Source organism: Amblyomma americanum, chromosome 7 (assembly GCF_052857255.1).
Source record: "Amblyomma americanum isolate KBUSLIRL-KWMA chromosome 7, ASM5285725v1, whole genome shotgun sequence".
NCBI lineage: Eukaryota > Metazoa > Arthropoda > Arachnida > Ixodida > Ixodidae > Amblyomma > Amblyomma americanum.
The window spans coordinates 10,704,209-10,720,800 of NC_135503.1; the positions used below are offsets into that span (position 1 = coordinate 10,704,209).

General features: G+C 46.6%; 2 protein-coding genes across 3 annotated transcripts in view; one reads left to right on the top strand and one right to left on the bottom strand.

Moving 5' to 3' along the window:
• Positions 1-13: 13 nt before the first annotated feature.
• Mpc1 (mitochondrial pyruvate carrier) lies at positions 14-4,534 on the top strand. Its single transcript, XM_077631125.1, has 6 exons — positions 14-313; positions 444-447; positions 544-559; positions 642-722; positions 1,303-1,435; positions 4,378-4,534. Exons 1-6 carry the CDS (start codon positions 246-248, stop codon positions 4,400-4,402), a joined length of 327 nt encoding a protein of 108 aa, XP_077487251.1. The 5' UTR covers positions 14-245; the 3' UTR covers positions 4,403-4,534.
• Positions 4,506-16,592, bottom strand: part of LOC144098446 (exportin-4-like) — a 51,863-nt gene continuing 39,776 nt past the window's right edge. For both annotated transcript variants that reach the window (XM_077631121.1, XM_077631120.1), the window contains 6 exons: positions 14,141-14,389; positions 9,956-10,233; positions 9,465-9,709; positions 8,444-8,574; positions 7,774-7,984; positions 4,506-4,818 (listed from right to left, as the gene is read on the bottom strand). In XM_077631121.1, coding sequence (XP_077487247.1) covers positions 4,624-4,818; positions 7,774-7,984; positions 8,444-8,574; positions 9,465-9,709; positions 9,956-10,233; positions 14,141-14,389 — 1,309 coding nt within the window. In that variant the 3' untranslated portion in view covers positions 4,506-4,623. The remainder of the gene's footprint in view (positions 4,819-7,773; positions 7,985-8,443; positions 8,575-9,464; positions 9,710-9,955; positions 10,234-14,140; positions 14,390-16,592) is intronic.

The window sequence follows — 16,592 nt, forward strand, 5'->3', positions numbered from 1 at the left end:
TTCTGCTCAATTCGCCACAGTGCCGTAGTAGTAGCAGCGGTCTGCTTGCGCTTCTACAGGAAAGTTTAGCAAGATAATTAAGAGGCTTACGCTTGAGTAGACTGGCTCTGCCTATGATACTCATGATTTGAAAGAACTGAAGAGATTTACCGACTGTTCATCGTGTAGTCCCACCAGTCCGTAGCGGCTCTTGGTGGTCCCTATTGAAACCTCCCCAACTTGATATTGCGCGACATTGAAAAAAAATGTCTCGATACGCCAGCCAGTTCATTAAGCAGCTTGGAAGCAAGGAGTTCAGAGAATACCTGTGCAGGTGAGCTAAACAGCATGCACTTCACTCAACAGCGCGCTATTGTGGGTTCCGAGACTATTAATTCATTTTCGTTTGTTCATGTGTCCGGCGGCGCGCTAACTAATCTGCGACTTCTCGCCTGACCTTGTAGCACCGTGAGTAAAAAGCTTTTCGCCTGACTTGTTCTCTTCCGTGTGTCAGATCGATACTTTGTGTAATGAGTACGTTTCTTTTTCTCCTCCTGTCTGTAGCACTTCTGGGGACCAGGTGTGTAATGCCAAATTTTTTAATCAGGATTCAGGCGCTCTAATCAGGAAGTTGACACTTTTTTCCTTTTATTCCTGCCTAGTTGCTAACTGGGGAATCCCTCTGGCTGCCCTAGCAGACATCAAGAAAGACCCAAGTATTATCAGCGGCAAAATGACCACTGGTAAGAGTTCACATTGCGTAAATGCTCCGCGGGAAGTTGGTGCCACTGTTCGTATCGCTTTTCACTTTTCCTGGCGACAGCGTGCGCATGCTATATCAATTTTAAAAAAAATGAAAGCTGCAGTCTGCGTTTTTTTCTTGACAGAACAAGTTCAGGTGCCAAATACAGCGCGCCTGCGTCGAATCTTCTTAATTGTTCAGTGGCTAACATTTTCACATTAACTGGGCAAAAGCAACTATGCCACTATGGAATGGCATATCATCTAGTGTACAGATCGAGTGCAGAGTGTCAGCACGAACTAAAGTATGCCCTGCCCCCGAGCCGAAATAACAGAATTAGATCCGAGCCTCAAGAAACTGAATGGTGGCAAAAATTTAAGGTGCATTATTTTACTGTAAGTGATATGCATCTCTTAGCTGCAAGTTAGACCTGCCAGTCTAATGTCAGTATAGAGAGCCACGTAAATAATTTTTTAGAACAGGAAAACCAGTTTGTTGTGTAATCCTGCACGAGTATTGTGTGTACAACTTCAGGACAGTGCTTAATGTGTTACAGCCCCTTCCCCATCTCTTCTTTTCAGCATTGTGCATATACTCTCTGTTGTTCATGAGATTTGCACTCAAGGTCCAACCCAGAAATATGCTCCTGTTTGCTTGCCATTTCACAAACGAGGCTGCTCAAATCACTCAAGGATGTCGGCTTATTAAATATGAGTGAGTGCATTTCAGCATGTTTTCTCTGCAGTTTGTTGGAGCATGGTAGCTAGCAAAAGGCAGACAGTGTCGTCACAATTAGTGTTGAGAATCCAGCCACGGCTGCATATACAAGCTGTGTAATATCCTGAAAAAGTAACATTAATACTGAGCCTTTTTTTTGTATTATTTTTCCGTAAATACAAATGGTAAAAACTTGACATTATCACTACAGTTAAAAAATGGGGTATTATAGTAGGATACAACTTTAAAAAAACAAAAAAAAAACAGTTAACACTGGACTCGTCCTGCGGTGTCCTGTGTTAGTCTGCTGGCTAACCGCAACAGTAAATGAAATCAGATCTTTAACATTTGGCTGTATTAAACAAGCCAGGTATCAAAATTCCATAGCTTAATTTTTTTTCTTGTGATTAGCTTCTTATTTAGGTAACAAAAAAAAGTTCTAACTGCGGACTGCTTTGTTGTGGAGAAATTCTGTGCAGCGGTCCTTAATGTGGGCCTAGCTTCACTAAAGACTTAAGTTGTATCCGACTGTAATCAAATTTTCTGTGCACTGTTTCACCGAGTAAACCTCATTTTTACAAACAAGCTGTAAATCATAAGATCTACATTGAAAATGTTTACCTATCACTTTCCTTTCATTTCATTCTCAAGTCTTTTGTCAAGCACATCCACAGAATTTCCGTTTTTTGGTCTAGTACATGCTCTCTGAAAAGGAATCTCTTAAACATTTCAACTGCTATTTGGAAAGCATAGTACTGTTGGAACAGAGTTTCAGCAAGGGATAGCATTTGGCACAATGATATCAATATCAGTGCATGTTCTAAAGGCTCACTGCTGAAAAGCTACATCTTCATGTAACTGTCGTCAACAGTTAAATAAAAGGAAATTTATGACTTGGGTTTAAGATCTGCATAAGCATCTTCATCATGCAGGGGCAGATTTAAGGAATGGGGGAGGGAGAAATTTTACTTTGGGAAATCAACCGATATTTTCGATGGGAAAGTCTAAAAATGTACCCTGTAAATCTGCCCGTCCTAATGGTACCTTCGGTAGTTAGCTGGCAAACTGCATTTTCATTGATGTGGCTTTTCAACTGGTAACTAAGTTTAATCTACATTTATACTAAACTTGCTTTTGGTGGAAATGGAAGAATATTTGTGTTCATCTGTAAACCAAAGGCTCTCGCACTTCCATTATCCATGGTCTTTGCAAGAGCCAAAGTAAGGAAAACAACCAGATTTGTTGCAAAACAATTTTGTTGAGAACGCAAACGATCAAAGATGCAAAAACGAAACTATGCTACGCTGTACAAGGGAAAGGTCGGCCCCGAGGCTTTGGTAACGTGCCTTTTTTTGTCGCCTGCAGCGTAAAAGACGCAATGTCTAAATTCTAGCAAATGAGAATTGTGCAGGATTAAAACGCTGCCTCCTTGCCAATCCCTCCCTTCCATGGACAACTGGCGAAGCAGACTGAGAGCAGTCGCAGGGCGTTTCGCAGAATGATAGCGAGAGCCGCAAAGCCTTGCGATTTCCAGAGAAAAATGTTACGTTTACAAGAATAAAAAAAAAAGCTGCGGACAAGGATGTACAAGTTTTTTCCGCAGTCCGGTGGAAAACTTCAGAGCGGGATTCTACTGTGTTGCTATCCATTGTAAACAGAACTTTATTTGTGGGATATGTGCATAACAGGTAGCATCATATATTTTGTATGCATGTGTGGATAGTGAATTTTCAGTTCGAAGCGAATATGAAGCTCATAGTTTTGTTCGAACAGTTTTGAAGCAAAGCAAACAGTTTGTGATTTGAAATGCAGTAAATAAAAAAAAAGAGGCAATTCATTAGAGCTTATTATAGCATATGCCAAATTCACTAGGGCAGCTGAAATAAAAAGAAAAACAAAATAAATATAATGTGTTAAAACAGCAGCAAGCCAAAGTACATTAAGTATCACAGTCTCAAACTCTTACCATGGGATTCTTAACATGCTGCATATTTTAAATGTAAAAGTTGCTGACAGATTTACTGGACACATCGCAACTGATATCGCAATTTCTCCGACCTCATGAGCGCGGCATACGGTCCTGTGAGACCACATGATCATGCGGAGAAAGCTATTGCATTGGCCAGCTTGAAGCGCGTGGAGATGCGAGCATGCGCTCTTGCATTGCCAGACGCACTGCTGCGTAAAGGCGCGGGGTGCACCTATCCTTGGTGAGAAGTTTTAATTTGTCTAAACACGCGGAAAGGTACCAGAGAAGTACGGAGGCGGCGCACCCCTACGCCAAATTCGTGAGCGCAAGAAAGTGATGATGCTGTATGAAGCGAACACTAATCAAAGCTCTTTGCAGTGCCGGCTTGTCGCGATACTGAAGATAACCAGGAGTTCACCTCTATCTAATTTCAGTCGTTGAGGGGTGTACATGCTAAAGTATCACTGGCTTCGAAATTGGTGTCCCGCGACATGCAGCATCACAAGTACGAAAGCCAACGCCAACAGAGCGCTCGCTTCTGTCATACTGATAGTTCTGCGCTCTTATCGTTTTCATCTTTTCGTCATCATCTTTCGGGCTTTTCATGCGCCAGCACAGCTCAGTTCTCCCTGCGGTGCGTTCGCTTTCGCATCTGGGCTGGCTATCTAGGCTTTCGTCCCATCATGCCTGCTCGTCAGTGCCATGCAGAAGCATGCAGCCGTCGAAGGCCCAATTTATGGACGCAGACGCTGAGCCGTGTGCACGACGCGTGCCAACATTTAGAGCGGTGCTATTGCGTGTAAGCACCAGAGCGTACATAAGACTATCGACAGTTTTATCCAGCAGCTTATTTTCTTGAGAATTCGAAATACTTAGAAAATATTCGTGGTTTTTGAGTAATGCTATTCGGACAACCTTACATGTTTGGCTTGCTTTGCAGATAACTGAGTTCTTTGTAACTCTTTTTCAGGTACTTAACAAGCCCTCAGAAGTAGGCCCAGCAACTTAACACTGTCTTCCCATTAGGAGCAATAAAGTTACCCAAGAAAGCCCCTGTAGATGGATAAAACAACCACAGGGACAGAGATTACATCCATAGAGAAATAAAGCAACTTTTACTCCTTCCAGATGTGCATGAGTTGTCTTTCTGTTCCAAGAATGAGAGGACGGCATGCGGTAGAGGGGGATGATGGAGGGGGACCAGGGCAGTGATAGGTCATTTGACACAAAGGAATCCCCGAACTTCTGTGACAAAGGTCTCGAAGGCGTCCCTGAAGCGAACTCGGTTGGCCCGTTCCGGAGTCAGGGGTTGTGCCCGTGTCAGTGTCTCCAAGGACTGGGCAAGGCGCTGCCTGACTGTGGCATCCTGCTGGCTTGCCACAAGAGCTTGGCCAAGTTGTGCAAAGCTTTCCTGGAAAAAGCAAGCCGCAGAGTTGATGGAAGCTTAATGTGTACCACATCAAGTGAATAGACTGCGTAGTGGCACAACACAACAAATATGTCAACATAGCTTTGCTATGTGTTTAGTCATTTCCCCAGCCACTAGGAAGCCTGTCTCAAGAGGTCTGTTTGTTGCAGGGCCTTTGACTTCATATATTTACTGGAAAACAGTTAACACAAATAATGTTCTTGTTCCATTCTCCAATAGGCACTATCATGAGCAATATGAGCAGGAACACTGGAGCGCGTGGCAGATAACCTCAGACCCTTCTTGTGGCAATGCACAGTGGTCACTTTTTGCAACACTGTGGAAAGGGTTCTGCTGAGTTGCCTGCTTCTGAAAAATGGAAGAACGCACCACCCTTTCCACCCACTTTGTTTCTGAAAGCAGCCGCCACGTATCGCTACAAGTAGGGTTCGAGGCTACCAGGCACGCGTTCCTGTGTTCTTGCTCATATTGCTTATGATAGTACAGTTGCATGTAATCACAGATGCTCACAGGTAGTGCATCCACTGTAAGACAAGTGCTGACAGTTACCAAAGTCTGATTTTTGGGAGCACTGTTTGCAAAAATAATTTCCCACGAGCAATGCATGTCGACACACAAATAAAATTCACATATTGGGTAAATGAAACGCTCGAAGATTTTCTTATCGTGCCAACGTAATTTTAATTACTAACATGTATAAAAATTCTAAAGCCAAATCTTTTAGCTATCTAGGATGCCTCGTGTAGTAATGCCACCCATGGTCATGAGCCATTTATTACTGGTGAGCTTGCAAAATTTTGTGTCCAACATTTCTCATGGGAAAAAAATTTAAAAAGTTTAAATTTATGGTAAATGCACACACAAAATTAAACTGGGAGGGGACACTTCAGCTCCGCCTTAAGAGTATGACACGCTAACATTCAATGGGTTAATGCCCATATAGTAAGCAGAATTGGTTGCTCTCGACTTTACATTCATAAGTCCCTGGGAGTCCTCATACCACTCCTGGCGCAGTGGTGCAGCATTTAGGCGACGCACCACTGGCCTGCAATGGCAGATGCTGCCACCGGTGGGGCTTGTGTGACCCAAGTTGCTCTTCAGAAGCAACCTCTCTCGACCAATCATTAATTTACCTGCTACCTGCCACAGTGGTCAGTTTGCTCGCAATCCGGCGGGCAGGTTGTGATGATGCTACAAGGTCATGTGGCCTAGGTGGCCCACCTAGGTTGCTTCTCTGGGGATTTTCGCTCACAATGCCGCCGCCAATCATGCCAGATTTTTTGCAGAACGGGAGCAGTGCACTCAAAGATCTTGCTTCTTTGTTTTCTCCATTCCCTCGCGCACTTTTCTGATACATCAAACTTCCACCCTGTGGCAACGTTGTTTTCAGACTGCATAGAGGATTGCTTGTTGCTTGAAAGCCACGCTGTATAGTTGCCGAGGTTGCAGTGGCATCTTGGTGTTGGTCGGGCAGAGACAAACCACACACACCGCTGCTAGTGACTGTCACCTCGGCAGAGTGAAATGCAGAAATGGCAAAAATGCATGCAAAAACTCGCAAAAATGCTTCTGCGTGCATGTGACTGGCCAGTTTTCCATATTTACTCACGTAATTTGCGCACCCGAAATTTCGCTCGGGTTTATATATATATCTATATATATATACATAAAAACAACTTCCACTCGCACATTTTATGCTCCCTGCGCCACCAGACCAGCAGCATGTACATAGGTGCGCGCAAATACATGGTTGGGAATACTGGAGCAGACGCGTTGCTGTGTAATTGCAGTAACCTCCAGCAACGGAGTCCAAAACTACGGAACTGTTGGCTGTTCTGTTTGCTGCTAGTCAGCCGGCCCACACATGACGATGCCGTTTTCACCTGTTATCTCTATTTGTCTCTGACAGCTGGCTTTGCGCATTTAGTGCTTTCAGCTGCACATTCCTGTCGAAATTCCTGCACATTCAAATTCATGTGTTTTAAGCAGACTCACTTTCACGCTATGTCTTGACTATTATGCAATTACGCGTGCACGGGGCGTGATATTATCCATGGTTCGGTAGAAACTACTTCTGACCTTGTACATAGGTCAAATTTAAGAGTCCGTGTATAGGTCTACTCTGATTATAAGTTGACCCCCACCTCTAGAAGGTCATTGCTCGAAGAAAAAAAAAATTCAACTTATAATCTGCAATATACGGTATTATGCGATAGCATAGAAGCCTGTTAAGCGAAAATCCGGTAATCACACCTGCCACCTGCCAATAGTCCCCCCGCCCCCCAAACTCTTTCTCTCCTTTCCCTCTCCACCTGTAGGGGAGAAGCAACAAATGCCCACTGGCTAGATGTCACCAGGCCAGGTTCGTCTATGTGCAGACTCCATCTGCCAGCCATAGCATGTGACCAACCATGGTACGTGACAACACAAGCACCAAAAATATTAGAGGAACAAAGCAGTGCTTCAAATTAAAGACAAGGGTATGCTGCTGAATGCAGATCTTGACAATGCTGTCAGAACGCAACTCTTAGGCGCCCGTTCCTAGCTTCCGCATCGTGGTCAGTGGCACAGTCGGCAAAGTGCCACCTGGAAGGTAGCTGCCACGGGAAGATCTCGGAGAGTGGCAAGCAGCGTAACACGCCACCTGCCAGCCGTCAAGAGCATGCTCAAATTTCGCATTACCAGCAATCGTAATCGTCCGTCATGTTTTCTTTGCTTCCTTGCGCTTCCCAAACAAACAGCGATAATGGGCATTCTAATGCTAACGCATTAAAGGTCTTGAAATAAGAGGACGATGATTCTCCTCACCCTACAGGGGTGTAATACTTCAGTGGGTACATAAGTGGCCCACTACATGGCTGGAAAGTAAACCACATGACCTGACGACTTTTGGCTGTACATCAGTGGCATGCTCCAAGACGTCCAAGACCCACTCACCCGGAAGCAGCAAAGAAGCGCAAACAGAGCGCTGCCAGCCACAAGCGTGAGCTCGGCGTCAAGCGGCTGCAGCAGCACCATTTCGAGAAGCAGCTGCAGGAAGGGCTCGAGGGCACGACCAGCAGGGCTGGCCTGGAGCCCCCGCCGGTGAACCTCCAGCGCCAGCACGGACACTACGTCCAGGCAGAGACCCGACACGTCTGCGGAATAGCTGCAAGGTAAAGACAGTACTGGCAGGCAAGAATGCGCTCATCCCTCCAAAGACAATAAAAGACAGTTGCATAAGGCACAGCCAAACACAAGTTAGTGCCTGTAAAAACCCAATTAAAGCAGCCTTACGGTTCCAAGAGGCTTCAGACATGTGCTAATGGTAGAACAACCTACAATACGAGTTAGCCGAGGGCTACAGTGTTCAGCTGCTCAGCATGAAGCTGCACCTCCCATTCTGGCTGCAGGAGCCGCATTTTCACAGAAATGAAATAAAAGAAAATTCAGTATCATGAAATTTCAAAGCCCCACCATGTCCTTTACTGTAATTTGCTTGACAGACCACAATATTGCCTTGGCTAATGAAAACATACTCACCAAGCTAAAAATAAAATTAAATCAGCTTGAAAGCCACCTTTGCCCTGCTGAAGATGCAGAGATGAATACAAAAACTGCCTCTCACCTTGTCAGTCCAACCCGAACAGATCCCAGCAGTGCCTGGAGCAGTCCTTCGGGCAACTGGCACACATGATCGGGGTGCAGCTCTCCGAGCAGTGCAACCAGTTTGAAGTATTGCAGGCACAGTGCTGGGAACTGGGTAAGGGAAGAGAGGGATACTTTCAGTTCGAAAGCACTATCTACTTGCAAGGACAAGCTGGAGCCACAAGTGTGCACTTGAACTTCAAATATGCTGAACACTCAAAGCATGATAAAATTGAAGAAAATCTTGAGCTATTTCTCATTTTCTTCCTGTACAAGTAAATCTGCAACAGCAAGCACATCATACCTTCACAACTTCCTGCCATGACACATTGAAATCCAATACAATCTACCTAGCCATGCTCTTTTCGAGTGTGTCTATGTTTGCCCGGCAGCAAAAAATGGATTCATTGTTGAGAAAATTCCATTTATAACTTTTTCAATCGCTAAAATAAAACTCATGTCTACACCAAAATAAAAAAAAAACCATAAGAATCGGGTCGACACACCACAGCTCACATGCAAAATTGTCTGGTGATGGTGATGGTTTTTTTTTTGTCTTTTCTACCTTATAAAAGCTCCAATATCAGTGATAGCAATACCTTGTCGTTAGAGCGTGGTAATATATTGATACAGGTCAATTGCAATTCCTCCTCGGTGGCCTTGTAGGGACAGCCAATGCCACAAAGCTACAGTCGGAGCCAAATTATAGGTATGTCAACACCTACGGAAATATAATTAGCATTTTCCACTCCATGCAGCACAAATGGGTAAGTGCCAGAGAAGAAAAATAGACACAAGACTCAAAGCAAATGTATGGCAATGCAACCAGATCAGGATCTGTAAGCAAACTTTAATCGTACTTAATACTTTACCATGTGCTTCATAGATTAAAATGTGCTATCAATCATTAACTGTACAACGCTGCCGTCAAGACTGCAGCCATATAATTAGCAGAGCATCCCATAAACGAAGCCACACTTTTGGCCACAAGCAAGACTTGCCTGCAGGAGCTGAGCATTGAGCAAGGGCATGAGGAGCTGCAAGCCTTCCACAACAATCTCAGAGGCTGGCACGTTGGGCTGCGGCGCAACGTCATCGTTGGCACCTCCCCTGGCCTGCAAGGGTGCTGCCGCGGGCGGTCCCATGTAGAGGAAGTCCTTGGAGAGGAGCTCCGTCAACAACTCCAGCAGCTCCCCAAGGTCTTGGCAGTGGTTATCCTCGGCAGTTGCCTCAGTTGTGAACCGCCCTGCATGAAGTGGCGACAGTACAGTGAATGGCACTACTGAGAACATTGACCTGTGGTGGCACTTCTTCAGCTGTTCTATCATTATACTCTAACCTGCGATGCTGCACTAAGAGTGCATCACACAAGCAACCCACCATAAGCTGCAAGCACACAGTACATGAAAATGGGTTGAGTTGCTCTGCAACTGCAGTCCTTTTAGCCCTTTTCCTCCCTCCAAAAAAATAGTGCAAAGAAATAAGCTAGCACCTGCGTTGTCACGGGCAAACTGGCGCACTAGTTCCAGGCAGCAGCGGCACAGCTCAGTGGCGTCCTCTGGCCCCACAAAGCAGAGCAGTCGGCGAGCAGCTGCTCGGTATAGCTGTATGGCCGCAGAGGCCAGTGTTGGCTCGGCACGCAACAAGGGCACCACGGGAGTGAGCCTGCCCAGAAGGGGCAGCAGCAGGGGCCGGATAGTCGTCAGGTTGCTTGGTGTCGCACCTTCAGCAACGCCGCACAGGCTCTCCAAAAGGTCGAGTGCTTTGCTCCTGCAAGTGGGAAAGCACCGAGCACTGTAGACATAACTACAGCTCAGACCATTTATAACGCTTATAAATGCGGGACCACATTGTATGTGGCTTTTTGTGACAATTGCTTTGCTTCCCATAGAGTTCAGTGTATTGGTTTACCGCCTAATATGCAGCAGCGCCTAACCGAAGACCGCATATAGTGCGGTTTCTTGAAAGCCTGGTGGCCCGCGTACAGGCGCGGGCCTGTGGGTACCGGTGGGAGCGAGGAGCATGCTTCCCAGATTGCGCCAGAAGGGGGCAACAGGCGGGGCGGGGGAGCGTTGTCAGCGTAGTTCAACGCAAGGCTGAAGGCAGGAGAGGATAGAAAAAAAGAAGTCCCAAAGCAGGCGTTTTTCCTCTCACTCTCCGATGCGCCTCCGTTGGGCACACTGATTGGAAAAAACTGGGAAGCACATGATGGCAGCGTCATGTCACACCTGAGCCCGTGAGCGCAATGTGTGTCGTTGCGTGTAACGAAAAGTTGACAATGCAGCCAAGTCAGCTGACAATATGAGCAAGTCTACCAGCCTCGGCTGCCTTCACTTCCGGTGGCATCTGTGCCTCCGAAGGCCAAGAAACAGCAAGCTCTCGAAACCAAGCAGAGCATTGTGAGGCACGTCGAGAGCAGTTTGAAAAATGCTACGGTGGCAAAAAAGTATGGTGTCGCGGATGCTACTGTGCCCGCCATTTAAAAGAACAGAGACAAGTTGCGAAAACAGCTGCAGGAAGACTCCGCTTTGCTTGCAAGGAAGCAGATTTGTGCGTCGAAGTAGGAAGATGTCGCCACTTTGTTTACACGGTTTCGCGAGGTCCGGACCCAGAGCATTCCTGCCAGTGGCTCGATATTGCAAGCCAAGGCCAAGTGCCTTGCAAACATTCTAGGGCATGGTGGTTTCAACTCATTGAACGGCTGTATTCAGCGTTTCAAGGACCGGCACGAGATAAGCTCGTTGTCGTCGCTGACCCCGACAGCGTTGTGTGTGAAGTAGCCACCACATATGAAGACGACGTGGCAACGGTGTGCGGTCACGATGAGCCTCTATCCGAGGATAAGCCCGACGAAGTGAGTGTAAGTGCAGCACAAGTTTTGTGCAAAGACGCGCTCAACGGTTGCAATATAGCGCCTCTACAACGCCCAGAGAAACCTCAGCGAGGAAGCGCTAAAGTGCCTCACCAACACTTCGACAAAAAAATCAAATAAACTTCTTTGTTGCCTGTGATTGCAGTGTTGTGCGTCTGATGCGTTGTCAGGTGCACTTTGAAAGGTAGGCTGGCCGTTCTGAAAAGCTACGTCTTGGTTACAGTACGTCTTGGTTACAGTGCAGTACCATTTATATATAATGCGGATTTTCCCGACTCCCGCGGTATGCGTTATAAGCAGTCTATGCTGTATAACCTTGAGACATGACCGCCGGTGCGAGCAATGGCATTCAGCCAAGGCTTGCAGCCAAACCTACGTATTGCACCGCCAGTTAGAACAATATATCGGATATTACAACAGTGAAATACAAACACAAAAATATACACAGCGTGGTGGCAGTTCTGCCTGTCTAACTCATTGATCATGTAACGTTAAGAGACTGGGAGCAGGCAGAGTGGGTGAGGGAACACACGCGTGTTAACGACAACCTAGTCAAAATCAAGAGGAAGAAGTGGGCTTGGGCAGGGCATGTAATGCAAAGGCAAGATAACCACTGGTGCTAAAGAGTAACGGAGTGGATTCCAAGAGAAGGCAAGTATAGCAAGGGGCAGCAGAAAGTTAGGTGGGCTGATGAAATTAAGAAGTTTGCGGGTATACGGTGGTTGCAGCTGGCAAATGACAGGGTTAATTGGAGAGACATGAAAGAGGCCTTTGTCCTGCAGTGGGTGTAGTCAGGCTGATGATGATGATGATGATGCATAGAGAAGTTGGGACCCTGCTTAAGCACCTTCCGAGGCTGCACTAAAAGCTGTGAAGCCACTGTGGCAGCAGACAAAAATGATCGATATCTTGGTTCTAAATTAATAAAAGCTTCCAAGCCTACATTCTTTCATGCAATACCTCAGGCATCTTCTTTTACCGGGTTAGTGAATATATTTAGGATATTCGAGGGCAAAAATGCCCTGTTTCACCGTGGCACACTACTAAAAACGAAAATTTGGTGGACAAATGATGGGCATAACTTCCAAGCTTCCCACTGCACCACATCTGGCCTTTTCTGCGATTAGGGTCAGGTTGGTCTCTGCCAGACTAGATTGGCATCGCACAGATTCAATACTTCACTCCAGCTCGACCAGTGGAATTCACCACGAGCGTCACACAGCACCAAAACCCGCCAACACATGATGCCCCATAGTGTTAATGCTCATGCTGCATCACACTAAAAAGAAAGTCATGGCTCAAGCTTGTCACTGTGGATGAGAATGGAAGCGAAGTAGCATTACAAAACACTAGAATCCTGGATTGCACACCAAAAGCAAACTTCACATGCATCATGCATGCAAGAAAGCAACAAAAACAGGTTTGTTTGACAAATTTAAGAATTTGGATAAAGCTGTTCTTGTTAACAATAATCCAATGTGTTACGTACAGCCCAAGAATAATGATTTTCAGGCCATAACACACAAGTGCCAAGTGCTGGTCAAGTAATTGTGAAAGTACCCAAACCAAGATTTGAAATCCACCCATTCTGATGACCAAGACGTTCCCTCTGGACTAAGGTCAGTACTTACACGATTGTAAGTCGGCCTATTTTTAAAAATTTGAAAATCCGAAGTAAGGGGGAGGGGGTCGACTTAAAAACGAAACCAAAGCATCATACCATAAATAAAGGCGAGACAAACGAGATATCAGGCATGCTACAGCGTTGTTGCATTTTTGCTGCACGGCTCCATCGCATCACTCTTGGTGCTGGCCTTGAGCACCTGCTATGTCAACGTGCAGAACCAGCATCCCCAACCCGCACGAGGCGGCCGATGGGAGGCTGTCGATAAGCAGCAAGCCGGCACCAGCCCACTCCCCACACGTGGGTACAGAGTGCGTCTGCTGATAAGCGGCGGTGGCCCGATAACACATTCGCGTTCTACTCTTAATAGGCGTCATCAAAGTTTTTTTTTGTTTACTTTCAACCGTGCACTCGGCGCTTAAAGGAGCGTTGATAGTTGATGGAAGGGCCGCTGTTCCAATCACAGCAGCACCCCCACTCGGAACTGCAGCAGCACCGGGGAGTGTCGGTAGCCGATGGAAGAGCCGACGCCGCTCACGCATAGTTTCTCTTCGGCTCTGACGCATTTGACTACTGCCGGCCGCGTTTCACAAGTTTTTAATCCAGCACTTCGTCATTCATCATTTGTGCTCCGGGTCCGGTATGCGACCGGCGTGTTCGTTCACGGCAACATTCAAGATGGCTGTCATTCTTTACGTAGAAGAAAGGAACTGCGTGCCCGGCCGCAAGTTCAACGTTCGCAACGGGTGATACAGGTGTGGCAGGGCAGCTGCAGCGAGGCAAAATTTTCAGCTGTTCTCCGCGATGTCGTGATGTGGCTGTTTGCGAAGTGCGCGGGATTTCGCTGCACGACGATGTTAGAACGACAAGCTGTGGGACCGCAGCAGCGATCACGATGGCAGCATTAGTGAGGACGAGTAGTCCAGTGGCTAATACATTTTCGTTTTGGAATGTGCGCATGGGCGCTCCCGCACGCAGCAGCCGACAGTGGCTGGCGACAAGCGGAGGCCGTGCTATCGCGTTTTATTATTAAAGGCCAAGCGTAAACAACCTCCAAGTTCTTTTTTTCTTTCTTTTTTTCAGAAATGTGAGGTCGACTTACAACCATGTAATTACGGTACACCAACACTGTGTACTGAGGGGGAAAAAAAAAAAAGAAGACAAGAAGGGACTGTCCATACTTGAGGGGCTCGGTGAGGCAGCAGCGTGCCTGGTTCGGAGATGCCAGGAGCTCGTCAAATCTTGCCTTGAGGGGCCCCAGGAGCGCCTCCCAAAGCCTGGGTGCCTCCGGCAAGCGGTTCGCCGTGCACGCAATGACCAAGGCCTTGAGTAGTGCTCGATGGGAGCCCGGAGCCAGAGAACCCAGCTGGCCCTGCGACTGGCGTTGCAGAAGCGACAGCAGGCTTGGGCATGCCGCAGCTCGGTGTCCCCTGCGCAGGCCAGAAGGGAGATGCACGAAACTGTGATACTACTGTAAAATCCGATTTTGAGCAATTTTTGGAGCACTGAAATTTCCAATTTGGAGCACTTTGGCAGAGAGGAAAGTCAATTTAGAAGCAGTTTAGAGCACCAATAGTTCCAATCTGGAGCACTTTTGATTAGGGGTGTGCGAATACTAAAATTTTCAAATACGAAGTTGATACGAATGTGTAGAAAAAATGGCTTCGAACAGCGAATCGAATATCTGTTCAGTACAAAAAAAATTTCAGAAAATGATAAACAAGCAAATTTTTTCAAAATAGTGTATGATATTTGCAACTAAAATAAACAAAACTAGACTGCCTCAGTACCGTATAAAAAACCATGGCGTGCACAGAAATCTGTACTACTTGATTAGGCAGCATAACAGTATCCAAACTGTAATGAAGTCATGCAAAACAAAATTCATAAAGTGACAAGGCTGGCAACAAAAAAGAACATGAGTAGTAAAACCTAATTGGTTCGGAGTTCAAGGGACTGGAAGAAATGCACGTGCCGACAGTTGCAGTTGCCGGAGGGCAGTGGTGAAGCTCAGAAACCGAAACTACGCGGCCAGGCTATTTTTTGACCTAGCAACAGGGGCCTTCTGATCGTTGTCATGCTTGCTGTTACCCCACTAAAGAGGTGCGTGGGTTAGAATGCACCATGCAATGGGCGGGATTTTTACAGGATCACTTCCCCTATTGTGACAACTCTATGCACCCCTTCAGGAGGCGCCCGCGAAATTCCACAAGTGGACTTTCTCGCATAGCGTAGTTTACAAAACGGGATGGCGGAGGTCACACTCGGAGAGTTATGAAGGCTACAGGACGCATTCTTCGGCTGTGGGCATTAAATATGTAACGTATTACGGAAGGATTAAAAAGAAAAGCGCGATTTCGTGTTGCGATTGTTCGAAGTGGGCAGTCGGGCATCTTGTTTGCAGCACGTGTGATATGTGGGAAAGCCCACTTGCGGAATTTTGCACGAGGTCAATCCTAGTGGTATCGGAATGCGATCAGTCCGCGTGATGAACGACGAAGAAGGAAGGGAATAGGACCTCTGTATTGTTTTAAGGCGAAAGCCTTTAATAGCTCATGCTCACGGTCGCATCCGTCCTTGTGTGCTGGAATTGTGCCAACTGTGGCCTCTACTCCGCGCAGCGGCGCAACCTCCTCCCCTCAGCAACCGGCGCGCTGGTGGGGGGCGCAGCTGTGCATAGCAACCGTGACGTCACACAGCAGCGGTAGAATGAGCGCGCGCGCGCGTCGGCGGTGCCAACTGCGCTGCCGCTCCTTCACCAGACGTCTCACTGCAGTCGAGTGAGTGAGAAGCATGGCTCCGAAGCGGCCCAGTGATTCCGTGCCAGGCGGTTCGGGGAAGCGGCAGCAGAAGTGGACGCCGGATTCCCCCAACACCAAACGCCAGAAGAACAAGGAGCGAATGAGCATGCAACGACTGAACATGTCACCAGATGCGGAAGCAAGGGAGGCAGAATGGAAACGCCAACAGCAACTGATTAGATCGTCAGGTACCAAAGGTAGGGAAGCAGGACGAAAGCGGCAGCAGCGACAGGCGGTATCGCCGAACACCAAATCGAATGAATGGATTGACCACAAGGCTTTCGCCAAGCATACTTTAGAATTTCCAAAGTGTCTTCGGTAATTTTTCCTAGAATTTTTAACTCGATCATTGGCCAATTTGCCCAGATAATGTGGTTTTTCCATGGTTGAATTTATGAAAGTCTGTGCAGTGTACGATCGCTGGCCAGTATTCGGGAATTTTCGAATATTTGGAAATTCTGGAATATCAACTTCTCGAATACGAATGGAATATCAAACATACTCAATTCGTATACGAAATTTCAAATATTTGCACACTCCTGCTTTTGAGCAATGAAACATTGATTTAGAAGCAGCAGGGAGCATGCAGTTTTTAGTGTCCATATCTCTATGGGTTGGCAAACATGCTGGAAAAGTTTGTGTAAGATGTAAACATGCTACACGAGTAAGTTTGTAATTATTGCCACAGAGTCGCACCTAGATGGCATCAATTGTGTGTTATGCAGTATAACTGAAGAGAATCACCTTAGTGAAATATGTCATACACTTTTTAATTGAAGAGCACATACTCTGCATAACTAGCGGACGAAGTAGCTCAAATGAGCTGATGTGT

Excerpts from the sequence above, each read along its gene's own strand:
- Mpc1 (XM_077631125.1), top strand. The coding sequence starts at position 246 with ATGTCTCGATACGCCAGCCAGTTCATTAAGCAGCTTGGAAGCAAGGAG. Across the intron at positions 723-1,302 it reads CAGCGGCAAAATGACCACTG|CATTGTGCATATACTCTCTG; the intron begins GTAAGAGTTCAC and ends TCTTCTTTTCAG. Across the intron at positions 1,436-4,377 it reads TGTCGGCTTATTAAATATGA|GTACTTAACAAGCCCTCAGA; the intron begins GTGAGTGCATTT and ends ACTCTTTTTCAG.